The 16668-nt window shown below is 49.2% G+C and overlaps 7 protein-coding genes across 7 annotated transcripts; 3 read left to right on the forward strand and 4 right to left on the reverse strand.

Moving 5' to 3' along the window:
* Positions 1–580: 580 nt before the first annotated feature.
* Positions 581–2806, reverse strand: KY384_008933 (uncharacterized protein; the record flags this gene model as incomplete). The annotated part of the gene is made up of 2 exons (XM_044817419.1): positions 581–1720; positions 1913–2806. The coding sequence occupies 2 exons, from the start codon at positions 2804–2806 to the stop codon at positions 581–583; spliced, it is 2034 nt and encodes a 677-aa protein (XP_044664572.1).
* Positions 2807–3640: 834 nt separating this feature from the next.
* On the reverse strand, positions 3641–4679 carry KY384_008934 (uncharacterized protein; the record flags this gene model as incomplete). The annotated part of the gene is made up of 2 exons (XM_044817420.1): positions 3641–4438; positions 4635–4679. The coding sequence occupies 2 exons, from the start codon at positions 4677–4679 to the stop codon at positions 3641–3643; spliced, it is 843 nt and encodes a 280-aa protein (XP_044664573.1).
* A 437-nt stretch (positions 4680–5116) lies between these two features.
* Positions 5117–6537, reverse strand: AMT16 (Phospho-2-dehydro-3-deoxyheptonate aldolase amt16; the record flags this gene model as incomplete). The annotated part of the gene is made up of 4 exons (XM_044817421.1): positions 5117–5295; positions 5346–6192; positions 6240–6295; positions 6495–6537. The coding sequence occupies 4 exons, from the start codon at positions 6535–6537 to the stop codon at positions 5117–5119; spliced, it is 1125 nt and encodes a 374-aa protein (XP_044664574.1).
* An 807-nt stretch (positions 6538–7344) lies between these two features.
* Positions 7345–8021, forward strand: CYT1 (cytochrome c1; the record flags this gene model as incomplete). Its single annotated transcript, XM_044817422.1, has 3 exons — positions 7345–7636; positions 7685–7886; positions 7940–8021. 3 exons carry the CDS (start codon positions 7345–7347, stop codon positions 8019–8021), a joined length of 576 nt encoding a protein of 191 aa, XP_044664575.1.
* A 352-nt stretch (positions 8022–8373) lies between these two features.
* Positions 8374–9237, forward strand: KY384_008937 (uncharacterized protein; the record flags this gene model as incomplete). Its single annotated transcript, XM_044817423.1, has 1 exon — positions 8374–9237. One exon carries the CDS (start codon positions 8374–8376, stop codon positions 9235–9237), a length of 864 nt encoding a protein of 287 aa, XP_044664576.1.
* Positions 9238–10379: 1142 nt separating this feature from the next.
* On the forward strand, positions 10380–11916 carry KY384_008938 (uncharacterized protein; the record flags this gene model as incomplete). The annotated part of the gene is made up of 2 exons (XM_044817424.1): positions 10380–10858; positions 10908–11916. 2 exons carry the CDS (start codon positions 10380–10382, stop codon positions 11914–11916), a joined length of 1488 nt encoding a protein of 495 aa, XP_044664577.1.
* Positions 11917–12704: 788 nt separating this feature from the next.
* Positions 12705–15058, reverse strand: KY384_008939 (uncharacterized protein; the record flags this gene model as incomplete). The annotated part of the gene is made up of 3 exons (XM_044817425.1): positions 12705–14780; positions 14845–14987; positions 15040–15058. The coding sequence occupies 3 exons, from the start codon at positions 15056–15058 to the stop codon at positions 12705–12707; spliced, it is 2238 nt and encodes a 745-aa protein (XP_044664578.1).
* Positions 15059–16668: the final 1610 nt, after the last annotated feature.

A 16668-nucleotide genomic window follows, 5' to 3' on the forward strand; every position in this document is an offset into this window, starting at 1 on the left:
TATCATATCTGACAAAGATCGCCTGACAGCAGGAGCATTAATGACTCATCAGAAACAAAAGAGCTGCTTGGAGTCCCTCAGAGTCCTGTAGAGCAGCCCGATATCTTTAGTAATTTCGACCCTGTCGGAAAGCCTGAAGCTCTCCATCTATCCCACGACATCAAAATCGAATGGAATCCTTCTATGCACGATATCATTCTAAAGGCATAAGAGCATCGACTGGAGAAAAAAGCCCGGTGATCCGACATCGATACTGTCAACCACAGCAGATGATCATATGAGACATGAAGAACGACTGTAGGTGCCGATGTGAAGCCTTGAGATTATTTCATGAAAGAATTGCATACACGCTGTCTGCATGCTAAAATGATCATCGTCCGCCAATATATTGCTCGTCATGCTCCGTCTCGGCGAATGACCTGCGTTGATCACTCTCGTCCCATATCATCTGATTGCCTCCTGTGATATTCAACCAGCAGTAACGGCCTGACCCTTATCTTGAGTTCTCCTATAATCATCTCGCAATATCTTAACCAAGCAAGGTACCAATCTCGTCCCAAGGTCACATCAGCTCTGTCATCTAGACCAGCATCTTCCTACCTCCGTTCCACCTCCCCCCATGCAATATGTATCCCCTAATCTCTTCCCACTCCCTGTCGTTGGCATCCACAAACGCTGTCGTGCCCCCAACAGTAGCATTCTCATACTTCCCATGCCTCTCAAAATGCTTGTTCCTGTTACTGAACCTATCGTCATCACTGAACCCAAGACTCACACCCGGCCATTCCCAGAAGTAATGCCTGCGACAAAAGGCCACTGAAGGTGCCACGTCACATTGGCAAGCATTGGCGTCGATGGGCGTGCAGCAGCGGTACACGCGAGGTATCCAGTCAGAGGGATCGGCGATCTGGAAACGCAGGCGTTCATAGGATTGTGTGTAGCCGAAGTAGACCATCTCGAAAGCTTTGAGGGAGGGGAGGATCTGATTGATTGCGGCAACCGTGTTGGCAGGCTGAGGGAGCTGACGAAAGTCGCTGGCGCGGCGAGTCACTGGGTGAACGCATACGATGTGGAGGGTGAGGGTGTCGAGAGCGGGGCATATCGTGCGGATCTGGTCGATGTACCAGCTAAATGTGTCGTCGATGGTTTCACGGGGAATTGTAAGGAGATCCTCTTCAACCTTTGGATATTTGAGGCTAAGGTGTTTGATTTTCGGCATATATTTCTGCGTAGAGAGCAGAGTGGTCAGAGGAGGACGGTCCGGGTATACGGCTCGCCACGTAGGTTCCAAGTGATGCATTTTGAATTGAAAGTTGTTGACTGCGTAGAAAAGATCGAGAGTCTCAGTATGAACCTGGTGATTGACCCGTAAAAGGCCGGTCGGTGCCCGTTTAATCTTATGAGCGCGGCGGGAGATACTTTTGGTGAAGGGTTGGTGGCATTGTCGAGCGTTGTTCGTGAGCTCGCGGGGATGGCGTAGGCACTTTGCTGTGGATATCAAGGCGAGCTTGTAGATATCTACGCGGATTTCGAGAGGAAGACCGAGGAGACGACAGGGCTTACATTCTGTGGCGTCATTTTTCGTGATGTCCTTTTTGCTGATATCCTTCTTGACGGCCTGTTTTGATCCCATGGCCTTTTTGCGTCCCATCTTAGGCGATTTGAGGTTTGGTGGGACGGGTAGAAGAAGGAGGTGATCGAAAAGTTTGCATTGTAGAAACTTTTGCCAGCTAGTTCAAGAGTGTTGGGCGGTTCAACATGTGTTAGGTGCGGCTACCCGCGTGAAGCAAACATGCGTGTGTAAAGCAGAGGGCCTTTTCCTTCGATTCATGATTGGCCAGATATGTGTTCTTCGAATCACAACACCGTGTCAGGAGCGTAGAGCCTTCATCTTCTTTCATTTGCCTCCTACCAAGGTAAATCCTCTGACCTCCTTGCTCCCGACTCCTTCGGCTCCACCACCTCTGTGTTTGAATGCCCGTATGTGCCCTTTGATTGCTTGCTTTTGGCTTTCTGTGAGATGCACTTGTGGCCATGCATACCGTGCCGATTTCATTGGCGCTAAGCAGTCGCTGTACACGGTTGTTTCTGTCGTCCTCAGAGCGGTATACGCTTCGAAAACCTGCTCGCAACACCTTGTGGTGCCTCGGCAGATCAATTCAAATGTAGTCAATGTACACAAGAAGTCGTGAAGCGCTTCTTGTGTCTCTCGAAACGGCCGAGTCATTACTGGCGCTGTCGCCCACCAGGGATCCGACTCCGGGACAATGTGCAGGCTGAAATGGCGAACCAACGGACAGTGATTGCGGATGCATTTGACATAATAGGAGATGTATTTGTCGAAAATCCCTATCTTTCCTTCGTTGAACTCAGGAATCTTCAGGCTCATATGTCGAATCAAATCTGCGCGTCTCGATTCGAGTAGCCGAGGCTCAGGGCCAGGAATCTGGACTGGGGGAGCAAAGAATGTTGCTGGTGGTCGATCGACGGTGAATTGGAAATGATTGATGGAGTAGAAGACGTGGATGGCTTCTTCATGGATTTGGCGATTGAGCAGAAGCACGGCGTTGAATGCTTGTTTCAGTATGGTGCCATCAGAATGGCGTAAAGCTCGCGTCAAACGCCGCCGTCCATCCGGTCCAACGGTAACCTTTCGCGGAGGTCGAAGACTCTTCGCAGTGGATGCAAGCGTGTACTTGTAGATTCGCACGCGAATCTCTGGTGGTACGACAAGGAAGAAGCAAGTGCTTGAGCGCCTGTTTTCAACACGTTTAAGATTCTTTGGCTGTGTCTTGAGAGTTGACATTGCGAGATCTGCCACAGCAATAAAGGACTAAGCTTCTTCAGAGTACCGTCCTGCTTTACTCAACAGCACCAGGAGCTTCAGGTACTTGTCGCGGATATGAATACGATGGCGCGAAGGTGTCAGTTGGGTGGTGATGATCCGGATGCCAAGACTTGGAAAAGGGGAGATGAGGTGGGGAAGAAAAGTCACACTGTGGCCAAACGTCTTGTTCGGTTTTTCCGCCTAGTCTCCTCCCAATCATGAAATCGCTAGACCGACCAATTCCATGGTGCAAGGTATGCGCAAACGGCCTTCTATCGGCAGCGAGATTCTGAACTTGGATTACCGAGTCTTACCTTAAAAATCAAACAGCAGTTCGCGCTTTCAACACGTGGGTCTCTTCAGCTTCCTGTGTAATTAACAATGGAGGTTAGAGATGTCAATGATGCATGAGCAATCATTTGAAGTGTAAAAGAGCCTTCCTGTTAAGGTACATCCTCTGGTACTTGTGGTGCGATTAGCTCGGTGATTGATGGGAAGGCGGTCCACCGCATAAACGCACGGGCACAGGGTGAGACAGGACGACGAAGGATAGGCTTTGTGTAGGACTGCGTAAGTGCTGCCGCCGGTGTCTCAACTTTAAGGCACTTGTATTCTCATCTCAACTCAATGGACGGTCTATATGCCGCTTAGATGATCTCTCATGCTATCAGCGGAGTCAAGTACGGCCACGCACTGGAGCTTTTTTGCATCGGAGAATGTCATCTGCAATAATGAAAAGTGCAGGCTTACCATACTGTTCTCCAAAGATCCAAACCTACGCTTTTCCAAGACCTTGCTGTCCTCCATGGTTTGCTACATCTCCCTCCATTGCCTCTTGAAACGCCAGATCACTCCTCCTGTCGCTTCGTCTTGAAGCTTGCGAAAATCTTGACTTTTCGCCTTCACTACGTCTACTTGCATCCTGCATATGTCGCTCCGAGCGGGGGTTGCTGATTCGGCTCGCGGGTCCGGGACTCTCACTATGCATGCTCGAATGCCTTGCGGATTCGTGAGCGGTGCTGCTTCTAATCCCACGGCTGTACTGCGAGTGTTGGGCCGATGATCGAGGACGTTCGACATGAGAATGGTGCTCAGGTTGGTGCTTGGAACTAACATGGGAGCGGTGTTCGGGACCATGGTGGGGCTTGAGGTGAGAGTGGTGCTCAGAATTCGTGTGTGCTCTAGATTTAGAATGATGCATCGATGGAGGCCTGGAGGCGTGCTCTGGCGAGTGGTTAGATGGATGAGCGGACTTCTGTTGGGGCCCACGTTTTGATCCATGTTCGGAAGCGACAGCGGAGCGGGGCCGATCGACGGCGGATTGTTTACCTGTATGCTTTGGGGAGGAGTGCTGCTGTTGAGATCGAATGGAAGATTGGCGCTGCTGTTGATGATCAGAAGGAATAATTGAACAGGGTCGCCTCCCGGGATCTTGCTCACCCGCAGGTTGCGAAACTTTGTGTGGTTGGGAGTGAGTTGCAGACCGGGGGCGACCTTGGGATGCGTGCTGCCCTGCAGAGTTTTGCATAGCTGGCGGGCGAGAAGGAGACCCTCTTGGCTGTTGAGGAGGTCCATAAGCTGGGTCAGAGTATTCAGGAATACGCTCCATAACTGGCGGATTGCTTTGCGCACGCTTCTTCGCCGATGGTCGTACCCAAGCTCCGCGATGCCGATCAGGTACGCCCCCGTAGAAGAGTATGTGGCCCAGTGGATTCATATCGAATATCCTGTAAATTTTAGTAATGAGGCTGAGGTGGGATTCTGCAGTCAGTCAAGTCGACAACAACTTCCTGGGAAGGTCTGTGACCAAGGGCTTTAAAGAAGGTGCGGTACGAACAAAGACGTTCTCCATGAGGCTTCTTTGAATGACAATGCTTTTGAGGTCGACAAAGACTGTGAAGGGTCGTAGTGCACTTCCAAACAGCTCCGAAGGCATTGAACGAACAAAGACTCACCTATGGATTGGTGCATACATGCGCTGCGACTGCATCCAGACAAGCTCGTAAGACCATGTAATCAATGTCAATGGTCGATGGTAAGCTTAGTACCAGCCTTGTGAGAAGGAAGACTAGTCTGCAAAGCAACATGCACGTGAACAAAATACAAACTTTGCCTTCATTAACTATCCAAAGCCTGCGAGCGGAGATTAACCAAGAGATTCTAATACCAATGAGTCTCTAACCAGTTGGTCGAAAGTCCGTGGACGTGGTTTGACGTAGGCTAAGTATAAAAGTCAGAAAAGGCATTGAAAGTTACTTCCATTTGGCGTGTGTTGGATAGCAAGACATGTTATGTACGGCCGTTTGACTGAGCATGTGCTTTCAAGCTATGGGCTTGCCTTCGATTCCTCACTGCGTCAGCAAGACGCTTGAGGACTTTCTCTGTTGCTTCCCAATTTATACAAGCATCCGTAATGCTGACGCCATACTGCAGACCTGATTTTCCTTCTGGTGGCACCTTCTGGGCCCCTACGTGGATTTAGCTATTAACCTGGGGAAGCCTCAAAGGTGAGTAATACCTTCGTTGATGTTACTTTCAATCATCACCCCAATAACTCCCTCCTCGCCCGTCTCGATCTGTGAAGCTAGATCCTCCGCAACTTTAGGCTGGTTTCGGTGGTCCTTCAGGCTATTCCCATGGCTACAATCGACCATCAGTCGTTGCCTCATGCCCTTTTTCGCCAGCGCAGCTTTCGCTTCTTGTATGCTTTTCCTGTCATAATTGGTACCCTTCTTACCTCCTCTGAGAATGACGAAGCAGTCCTCATTGCCTGTAGTCCCGACTATTGCAACAAGCCCAGGTTTAGTAACTGAGAGAAAGTGATGCGGAGATGTCACAGCACCGATGGCATCAATTGCAACGTCCAATGAACCATCAGTTCCGTTTTTGAAGCCGACCGGGAAGGAAAGGCCAGAGGCAAGTTCTCGATGCAGTTGACTTTCTGTAGTTCGTGCACCGATAGCACCGCAACTCAAACAATCGGCAAGATACTGCGGCGATACTGTGTCGAGCATTTCACTCGCAATGGGCATGCCCATATCTGTGAGATCGACGAACAGTTGCCGTGCTATCCTTAGTCCTTTATTGATGTTGAACGAATTGTCGATATCTGGATCATTTATCAGGCCTTTCCAACCAACTGTTGTCCTTGGCTTCTCCAGATATGATCGCATTACAATGAGAAGATCGTCGTTGTACTGCCTCTTCAATTGTAGAAGGCGGGTAGCGTACTCAATAGCAGCATCTGGATCGTGTATAGAGCAGGGGCCAATTATCACGAGAAGTCGTCGATCTGAATCCGTGCCCTCCAATAAAGAAGTGATTTCATCGCGGGCTTTTATGACGGTGTCTTTTGAGGTCTCTGTCTAACAAGCTCAGTCATGCGTTCTTCTTCGGCATTTCTGAGGCGCACTTGTAAGATCTCATGTTGCAGGAGGTTAGGTGGTGTTATGGGGTTGACGCCCTGTGCTATTACTAGCGATTAGCCAGGTCCTGCAATTGGCATCTGTCCGCGTGTACTTCGCCAGTCTTCAACGCTCTCTCTGTTGCCGCAATTTGGATTTGCAATTTGATACTGGTTTGGTGGTCAGCAAAAGAAAGTGACGGGATGTTTCTGCTCTTCGGAGGCATTAATCACTTACAGTCATGACTAAATTCCTGGTCCTACCTTTGGTTGTATAGAAGCTCAAGTTTTTCGTGGGGCATGTCATGAGCTGTGGAGAAATTTTGGGTATGACTCGTGCAGCGAGGCTTGGCAGATTCAATATGCCTCAGCGCAAGGACCAATCATATCTAGGCCATTAGGCTCTTTTAGCTGCAACCCAAAATTGCTTCTGCATCGCCGGCTGCTCGAGTTCAGCGAACGTTCCCTTTAGACGAGGAAGCCATCCTGTTATATTGTATCGGTCATCTTCCTATCTCCCAGCAGCTGAGCCGGCGCCATGTTGGCTGGCACAGCATTGCGCTCGGCGCGTTCTGCTGGGCTCGCAAGGAGCGCCCTTAGCCGAACAACAAAGGTATGTCCAATCCCAATCCATTGCAAGAGGTCAAATCGTCATCCTGACGTGCTGTACAGCGACTCAATAGCTCCTCACCACCTGACTCGACAGCCACATCTTCAAGCAACTCACCCTCACGTCTGACCGCCGCCGGCTTAGCCGCAACAGCCATTGCCATTGGATCTTTTGCCTGGTACCAACATCTATATGGATCGAAATTGCATGCTATGACACCTCAAGAAGAAGGGTTGGTGGCCTAAATGCCCCTGCACTGAGCAATGCTGAATCTAGAGTCAGATTACATGCCACGAAATACCCTTGGGAACACGAGAAATTCACAAAAACATTCGATCATCAATCGTAAACCGTTCGCTCGAGAGTCTTGTCGATCTTCTTTGCTGACCGTCGGATAGCATACGTCGGGGCTTTCAAGTCTACCGAGAAGTCTGCTCCTCCTGTCACTCTCTAAACCGAATTCCATGGCGCGCCCTTGTGGGGACGTCTCACACGGTGACTGAGATGAAAGCGATGGCCGAAGAGAATGAGTACGATACAGAGCCCAATGACGAGGGTGAGATTGAGAAGAGACCTGGAAAAATATCGGATTACATCCCAGCACCCTACAAGAACGACGAGGCTGCCAGAGCTGCGAATAATGGGGCATTGCCACCAGATCTGAGCCTAATGGTTAAGGCGAGACATGGAGGATGCAATTACATATTCAGTCTTTTGACAGGCTACCCCGAAGAAACTCCTCCAGGAGCCACTGTGGCAGCTGGATTGAACTTCAATCCCTATTTCCCAGGAACTGGTGGGTGTCAGCAGCAAACTGGAAGAGGTGATCTCTGACAGTACGCAGGTATCGGAATGGCGCGTGTTCTGTACGATGGACTCGTTGAATACGAAGATAAGACCCCAGCTACAACCTCGCAAATGGCAAAGGACGTGGTGGAGTTTTTGAATTGGACTGCAGAGCCAGAGATGGATCAGAGAAAGAAGATGGGTGTGGCCACAATGGTAATAGCATCAACGCTGCTTGCTTTAAGCATATGGGTCAAGAGGTTTGTCCACCACACACATGGCACTCTTCACATGGCTAATGATACCGTGCTAGATACAAATGGGCCCCTGTCAAAACAAGAAAGATCGTCTATAATCCCCCTGTGACCAATTCACCAAGGTCACGGCTTTCGTAGTTTCCAGTTGGGCAATTGCAGCTGGGGCTGCAAGCTGAACCCTGTTATCGAATTATGTACATAAGCACCTGAAGTAGGGCATGGAGAGGCACCTCAAAGATTGCATCACCGTCGATGCGTCCGACGCTTCTTGGACGAGCTTGCATATTGGTGCGATGAACAGTAATGTACGGGAACTATTGTGCTAGTGCAGTCGCTTTATCCCGTAGCGCTTCCTGGGCTATTTGCTTTCCTTTCTGTCTAAAAGAGCACCACAATGGGTTGCCAAACCGGTCACTCCAGACTTGAGTGGTGCCTTTAATGACCCTACCTCCATGCCAGTACCATTAGTCTCGGAGAGCACTTTGCAGAAATGGCTAACGCTTCTCACAAACGCGAGTCTACTCCAACAGGAGAATTATCCAGACTTCCGCCCGAAGTCCGAGTTCAGGTCTACAGCCACTTATTCAGTCACATATTCCCAATCTATGGCTATCCATTCTGGAAGACCGAAGCAACAGCAAAGTGGGAAAAGCCACCTGTGGGCGGATTCTGCTACCTTGCTCTCCTACGCTGCAGTAAGATCATAAGGAAGGAGGCCACGCCCATCTTCTTCAGGCAGGCTATCTTTCGCTTTTCACTTTATCCCCTTGAACGTCCAGCCCCGGCCCTACCAGGAATTTTGATTGATCGGATGAAGAATGTGGACATCATGGTGGATTTGGCTGCATTTTGTTCAATCTTTATGAATCCCACTAAAATTAATGAGAGTCCTGCATATCGACTTGAGTCACTGTGCAAAGAAACGATTAATAACTTCACCGGCAACACGATCCAGCGCAAGGCTTGTAAAGTGACCTTCTGTGGCCTCGGACATCCCTCTGCAGCCTTTGGACAGAATGTATTGACTGAAGCACTTCGCCATTTGACAGGGTTTGAACAAGTAACAGTAGAGATCGATGAACAAATTCATAGCCCTCTCGACGGCCAGACTTGCACCGAAACGCGTCTCGCTGCGGCTTCTGTTGAGCTGGCAACAATGGTTAGAGCTGCCCTATCTCCAAGACTAGGCCCGGCGGAGGTAAACTTGATTTGCAATCCCCCTGAGGTCCGGTCTAGGGTTGGATTTGTGTTCAAACCGCAGGCAAGAAGAAAGACGAAAGGGAAGGGGATGGAGCAGCTTCGGTATGGCTGTTCCTTCAAATGGTTCACTTCGAAGCGCAAGCTGGACCGTTAGTGGCAAGCTAGGTGGTTTTATCGTTAGTTTGGAGGTCAGAGTTGTACACATTTGTAGAAAATTTTAGCTTCAGCGCCGAGATTTATCCTCTGGTGAAGATACTCAAGCTATCATAGTCGAGCCACTTGATTTGAAGCTTGGAATGAGCTGCTGGTAGCTGATTTGGCCGCCATGCATCGAGACAGGAGTCCGCAGACATTGCTCAATCTAGCTATTTGCAGGATCCGTCCGCTCCATATTCTGCTCAATGAAATTTCTTATCGCAGCCCAACGTTGCCTACTACCTCCTCCCTGCCCTTCAGGACTCTGTTCATCTCCGTCTGCCCCCTTCCCTATTCTTGATTTCCCCCTCGACCCTACAGTCTCAGAAGCCCGAGCCATCACAGCCATGTTCTTCGCAAACCGCTCCCTCTCCACCTCCATCAATTTCTCCTTCCTCTTCCCCGCGCCGGGGCGTGACTTCAGACTCTTATGCTGTATCTTCTTCACTTCAACCCCCGAATCTACTATGGCTCCTCCTTTTTCTCTCGAAATGCCCGCTCCTTCTCCAACTTGCCGCCGGCTTCCTGTTCTAGATCTGGTCAAAGATGCATCATCTGGTAGTGCCTCCTCCAGTCCCTTCAGATTCGTCACGAGCTTCTTGCTTGGCCGTCTCCGCTTCTTCGTGATTCTCGAGCTGGAACCGCTAGTCTGATGGAGACGGGAGAGGAGGGAGGCATGTTTGGAGGCGCGCTTTGTGGACTTTGTAGGAGCTTTGTTCTGCTTGTGTGGAACACGGTAGGAGTCTGGGACTTCTGTATGTGTAGAGAGGGGTGCTGAAGATGTGGACAGGGAGGGTTTAGGAGACGCAATGGCAGTGGTTGTAGCGGAGGTGTGGGTGTGGCGAGGTTGGGGGCGAATTGGAGCCTAATTGACACATTATTCAACGACATTTGAAAGTGTCTGTGATTGGACTACCATAATTGTATCTGTGCTTGATGCTAGAGTATGGATCTAGCGGTCTCCCTCTTATAAGGGATTCGGAGATAATCGGAGATAGTTCAGAGTCTGCTCACGACTCCCTCACGACAGATTGAGAATAGCACATCTGTGCTGCAAAGGGCGTTCTCGACCACGAGAGCGAACATTCTTCGTTCGTTGACATGACTAAATCAAATGAAGCTAAAGCGTCGCAAAGCCGCGAAGGGACGAGCCATTCAAAGGAGGTGCAAGGAAGTGAGACTAGAGAAAAGAAGAGAGCTAGAGAGCAGAGCATCTCAGAACTACCCTCGCGCAACCGTACCCAGATTGACGATCGAAGAGTCAAGTCTCGCGCTACTCCGCCGGAGACTGAGACTCGACGTTTGAACAACGAAGAATATAAACGCTATGGGCGTCAAATGATTCTTCCGCAAGTGGGTTTGAATGGCCAGCTGGCCCTCAAAGCAGCTCGTGTTCTGATTGTCGGAGCTGGAGGCTTAGGATGCCCCGCCGCTACATACCTAGCACGAGCAGGAATTGGAACCCTTGGGATCATTGACGGCGACTCGATAGAATTGTCGAATATTCATAGACAAATACTGTACGATGCCGACGAAATTGGAGAGAACAAGGCGGGCACGGCAGAGACATCATTGTCAATGTAGGATGCAAGATCTATAATATACGATTGATACTTACCAGTACCGCAGGATCAACGACAATCTCATTTTTCGGTCATATGAGTATCATTTGGAGGCTAAAAACGCCTTGAAAGTCATTGGGGACCAATACGATCTTATCCTTGACTGCACAGATCATCCATCGTCTCGCTATCTGATTTCCGACCTTGCAGTAATTGCTGGTGTACCATTGATATCTGCTTCTGCCTTGAAAACTGAGGGGCAATTGTTAGTCCTGAACAACCCACCATGTAGACGCAACACTGTGGATCATCGAGGCTTCTGCTATCGATGTGTATTCCCAAAGCCACCTCCTCCTGAAGCTCTCCAAACCTGTAGTGAGGGCGGCATTCTGGGCCCTGTTGTTGGGACGATGGGAACTCTGATGGCCACTGAAGCCATCAAACTCCTGACTCGAGATGAACCGATGAAGCTTGAGGATTCTGCGAAGACCATGCTTCTGTATTCTGCCTATAATGACACCCCTTTCCGCATGGTACGGCTCAAAGGCAAGCGTGCTGACTGTCCCACGTGCTCGTGGCCGCCTAAGATTGATAGGTCAACTTTGAAGAGTCGAAGCTTCGATTACCAAAAGTTCTGTGGAGTCAATAACGCTCGTGCCTCAGAGACTGAGAACAGAATCCTACCTTCTAGCTGGACTCTCAATCATGACCTGTATGCCAACAAAACAGGGACTCGACTCATCGATGTCCGCAATCAAACCGAATTCGACATGTGCCATATACCTGGATCCGTCAATGTCCCTCTATCAGACATTCAGTCTAGTCCAGACATCCTGAAGGAGCACGTAGAAGCATGCCAAGAACTGCCACCAGCAGAGAATGGCGAGAAAACGGATCGGGTTGTCAACCCCATGGTTTTCGTTTGTCGCTACGGCAACGATTCTCAGGAAGCCGTGAAAATAGCAGAGAAGTATCGCCGGAGCCGTGCGGATTTGAGAGATGTCGTCATTTTGGATATGACAGGCGGATTAAAAGGTTGGAAAGAAGCAGTCGATCCTGAATTCCCAGAATACTGAGCAGGTACGCCGACATATTCAACGAGTTCGATGTGGCGAGTACTGCCAGAATTCCCTCAACATCAGATCTGTCCTATTGAATGGATTTCACTGTATAATAAATGGACCTGTCTTAGGATGTTATTTAGCAAGGTAATGACATCGTTGACTACATGTCGAAGCGAAAGCTCGGCTGAGATATTAAATGGTTGAGGATTGACTGCGATCGAAGGTGAAGCATATAGTTTCAGGGTGTTCGAAAGAGAGAAGGGTCTTGGAAAACAGCAGACCTTCTCTGATGTGTTGCCTTCCTCTTCGACAGCCATGACTCATTCCGGAAAAACGGACAGGATAGGCCTATCCCAAAGTCCATCATCGGAAAAAGCAAACTTTTGTGAGGGTGACGAATTGGGGATTTGCGAATACGCTTGAAGGATGGCGTGGTTGAAATTCATATGGGATGGTGAGATACGTCTTAGCTTGGTTCAGAGGAGAACGTCGAGACAGGTGGCCTGCGGATGCAGTGGGAATGATGAATGGTTTAGTGGAATTGGAGAGTGAGATAAGAGATCAAATTTTGCATGCCAAATCTATCCAGATCTCTATGCTTTCATAAAGTGCTCCTAAATGTTGTAAACTTTTGTAGGGTAGCATAGGACCGGCAGGGCGCTCTCGGCCAGCTTCCAGGACGTTTCATCATCGTCTCGGTCGTAACATCTCATCGTTAAAACTGCCACCAAAATGCCGCCGGAAACGCCCTGAAAAATACCCTTCTAAATGCTCACCATCTCATCCTCTCGACCACTTCCCTACCGATGCTTACGCACCTGCAACTGCCTCCGGCGCATATCACCTTGTGTTACGGCCAACATGTTCCTGATATCCCGCTCGACTTCATCATCTCCGAGCTCGTCTTCGTCTTCGTCTCCGTCTTCGGCTTCTTCTTCCTCACTGTCCCCACTTTCGCTCTCCATCCTCCGTTTGGCACCAGCATTGATAAGCTGTGGGTCAATATTCTTCCTGACGCTTTCCGGGATTTCCGGAACGCCCATAAACGACGTTTCGGACTCGTCGTCAGATTCTTCCTCCGAGCTGGATGAGGGTCCTTGCGAGCTAGACGAGGCGTGCGCTTGGTCGCTGTTCGGCTTTTGCGGACTGCCAGTCTTTGATGATGGGATGAATTTGTTGAGTCTTGCAGCAGTCAACGTATTTTCTGGGCGCGGGGCGAAATGGTCGGCGATTTCTTTAAATTTGGCGCTCTGCCTTGGGTCTAGACTGATACTTGTGCTTGTCGAAGTAGCTGGCTGTGATGGACGTTTTGCCTTCGCCATTTCTGACAACTCCGGTGGTTGGGTCTTCGGTACCGGTGGCAGTGGTGGTTGGAATTTTGCCTTTGGTGGTTCTGATATCTTCGGAGGCCGGCTTTTCGGCTTCACTTGCGACGAAGTCTTCTTTGATCTTTTGGGGCTGTATATGAAAATGCTTTGCCCTTTTCCGTAAATTCTGGAAGAGCGGCAAGAACTCTTACTGCTTGGAATCATAGGAGTCATGCTCGTCCGCTTTGCCTGATTCTCCGGTGTTATCAGCATCCCCACATCAGGGGACGATGGTGGCGAAGGAGACTCTGGTTTTGTCTTTGGCTGTACGTGTTGTTTGGGCTTGACTGTGGACTCCATTGGCTCCAGTGAACTGTCACTGATAGTACTTCTTACAATCATAGGCTCGCTATTCCCGGTGGCAGCTGTAGCTTTGAACTGCTCAAGTAGACTTAGTCGTTGGTCTTCAGCAGACACTTCAGTGCTATGAGTGCTTGGTCTGCTAGGCAACGAGAAGCTTTCACGCGTCGGTAAGGTTCTGCCTGGTAATGGCTTCTCAGATGCAGGAGTCGATGAAACGCTTGCTCTCTCATTCGATCCACTTCTTACCTCAATTTTCCTACGCTTTGGTGCCGGTTGCTCAATTCTCAAGTGCTCAGTAGGATTCACCTTTGGTGATGGATGGATGTAAGGGAGAGGATTTGGGGCAGCAAGAAATGACGATTGCTGTTGCGCAAACGAGGAATCAGCCAAGGATCGCTCAGATTCAAGTGAATATCCAGGGTCATCATCGATAGGTAGCGCTGGCGTGATACTGCGGGAAGCCTCTGATTCACTCCATGGGTCAGTCGGCACAATTCCACTGGCAGCGACCATTGAATAAACGCCTAGGCGCGCCTGGATCTTTATTGGATCCTCTATTTCCTCACTTGACGTCTCGTCTTCTTCTCCGGACTGGCCTTCAGCATCCGAAGCCTCATCCGAAGCCTCATTCGCAGACGAGGTGTGCCTGCCGGTAGGCTGCGGCCCATTGAAAGATGGCACGGACACGTTGGCCACCCCTGCATGTTTCCGCCAGCCAACCGGTCTACCACGCCTTGGCTTACCGTCCGCATTTAATTTGCGGAAGGCGTTGTAGCCTTCATGTTTGAGTCCAGAGATCGAGGTTTTGGGCCGTAGAGCAGAATCCTTGTGTTTTGGATCCAAGCCTGGAGGGGCAAATGGATTCTTCCTGGGCCGTCCTCGAGGTTTGGCAGTCAGTATGCGTATCCTCTCTTGCTCTTCCTCCTCAGCATAATTTCGATTTTCGAACCGTTGCAGCTCTTCTGGAGTGATGTAGTCGTAAATCTTAGCAAACGGGACGTCCTCGGTGTCGCGAATGGTTGTTCCGCCGAAATGGGTTCCCAAAGTGAATAGCGGCGCCTCGTGTGGAGTTTTAAAGCAATGCAATATGACCTTGCGTGACTTCAAGTCAAAGAAGTTGGTCGAGCTTTCGCCGCCGTGCTTTGGCGCTAGAAGTATCGGCGGCTTTTGCCTCGGGACGTACTGCTTTCCCTCGATGATTGAGACCTGCAACGCGTTGGGCCGATAAGTATTGTCGAATTAAGTACTTACGTGAGACCTTTCAACTCACGCTTCTCATCCGCTGTCGAGATGGCAACGGAACTGATAAAGGTGTGCAGCTAGATTCACCAGTATCTAATGGCGACCGCCGCTCGCGACGCGGCGTGTCTGCTTCTATAGAACCTTGAACGCTCAACGCAGGTGCTTCTACATCTTTAGCACTATATTTAACGACGAGAAAATTGTGTTTGATAATTCTGCGTACCTTGAACGGCAAAATTCATGGCTGCAAAGAACAAAACAAAGAGATAGTTTTAGGAAATAATTCGAAATTGCTGCGCAAGAAGAAAAAGAATGTGCTTTAAAGGAAAATAAGTAGCGCCATACGCTAATTTAGTGCGGCTTAATAATAGACTTCCTACGTTTTAAATTAAGATATTACTTATAAATTACTATAAATTTATATATAATAGACTTTAAAATCAAATAAGTTCTAAGTTCTAAGTTCTTTAACTTATAGAACTTTAGAATAGTTTTATATTCTTCTTTTTTATTTAGTATTACTATATTTAACTAGATTAATATTTAATATAGAGGTCTCTATATAAATTAAGATTCAAATGTAATGTTAAAGATTTATAGATCTCTTTCAAGTCATATTACCTTATATATTACGACTATGAAAAGAGCAAGTATTATGAGGTATAATCCTATAGGTCGCATTGTATTTCATTCCGACCCTGCTTACAAGGTACGGCGAAACAAAACGTTGGTACTGCAAAGACCTGGCCACTTGGCGTTCCCTGCCCGTCGACCCCTTTCACATGCGTTACAACAATTGTTTGAAGACAAGCTGGTGATGGTGAATACTGACGCCTGAGAGGTACACTGCTTGCGGCCGCCAATAGGACTGGACCAAATCCTGTTGACTCGCGGAGTACATCTGTGCCTCATCCATTGGTACAATGTCCTCCAATGATGCCTCAATCCAAATCGGCATCGAGAGTGGCAAGTTTTAGATCTCGAGATCTCTAGGTAGACTCCTCGCCTCTATCACGCCACACGAAGTGGCGTTACTGTTCTACTTCATTGTTCAGATCTCACCTGAGAATCCTGCCATGTTCCAACAATTGCCTCTCTCATTGTTTCGTTCCTTGAGACCCGCGAGCTCACGCCTTTATGTAATTTGCGATCATTCCAGGACGTTTTCCTTTATCAGTGTGGCTCAACCAGGCGGTTTCAAGGTGGAGATTCCCCCTCTGCATTTCATTAAGTCAATAGCATGTTGCCTCAGCCTCCGGTCTCGCTGAGACGCAACGACGAATTGCCTTTGCGATGCCTTCCAAGCTGAGTGGGGAATGCCGTTTCGGATCAAGGGGATGTCTCACACATAAGAAAGAAGGCCTGGCAATGACTGGCTCTCGCTGTTCATCAGGCTCGGTTGAGAGTACACACTTGTGCTCGTGCTGTGAAAGTCAAAACACATGCGATGGAGTGTTGACTAGCGTGATCTTGATCTGTCAGCAAATAGGGCATCGGTCTATTGCCCTATCGAGAAAGCGGTCGAATGGGTGCGTGACCTTCCCCTCTCCAAGTCAGGCGGCAAAGACAACGTGAGACCACCTTTGCCCTCCAAGGTAGCAAGATCAAGATCTTCGCGATAATAACCGTTGCCACTTTGTCTACGAAGGGCATAAAGTACTCTCGACCTCCTGACATCTCTTCTCACCATCGACACTCGTTTATTTGTAGCCACGCAAACCAGCCCCGTAACTCAGCCATTCGCTACGACACATTCAATATCGTCACCGCGCAACGAGATTACATAGAACAGCCTACACTCACTCGGTTCGAAGATGGGCAACTCCGTCTCCCGTCCATTCTCTAAGACCGG

The sequence above is a fragment of the Bacidia gigantensis genome (genome assembly GCF_019456465.1).
Source record: "Bacidia gigantensis strain McMullin 20006 chromosome Unknown scaffold_268, whole genome shotgun sequence".
NCBI lineage: Eukaryota > Fungi > Ascomycota > Lecanoromycetes > Lecanorales > Ramalinaceae > Bacidia > Bacidia gigantensis.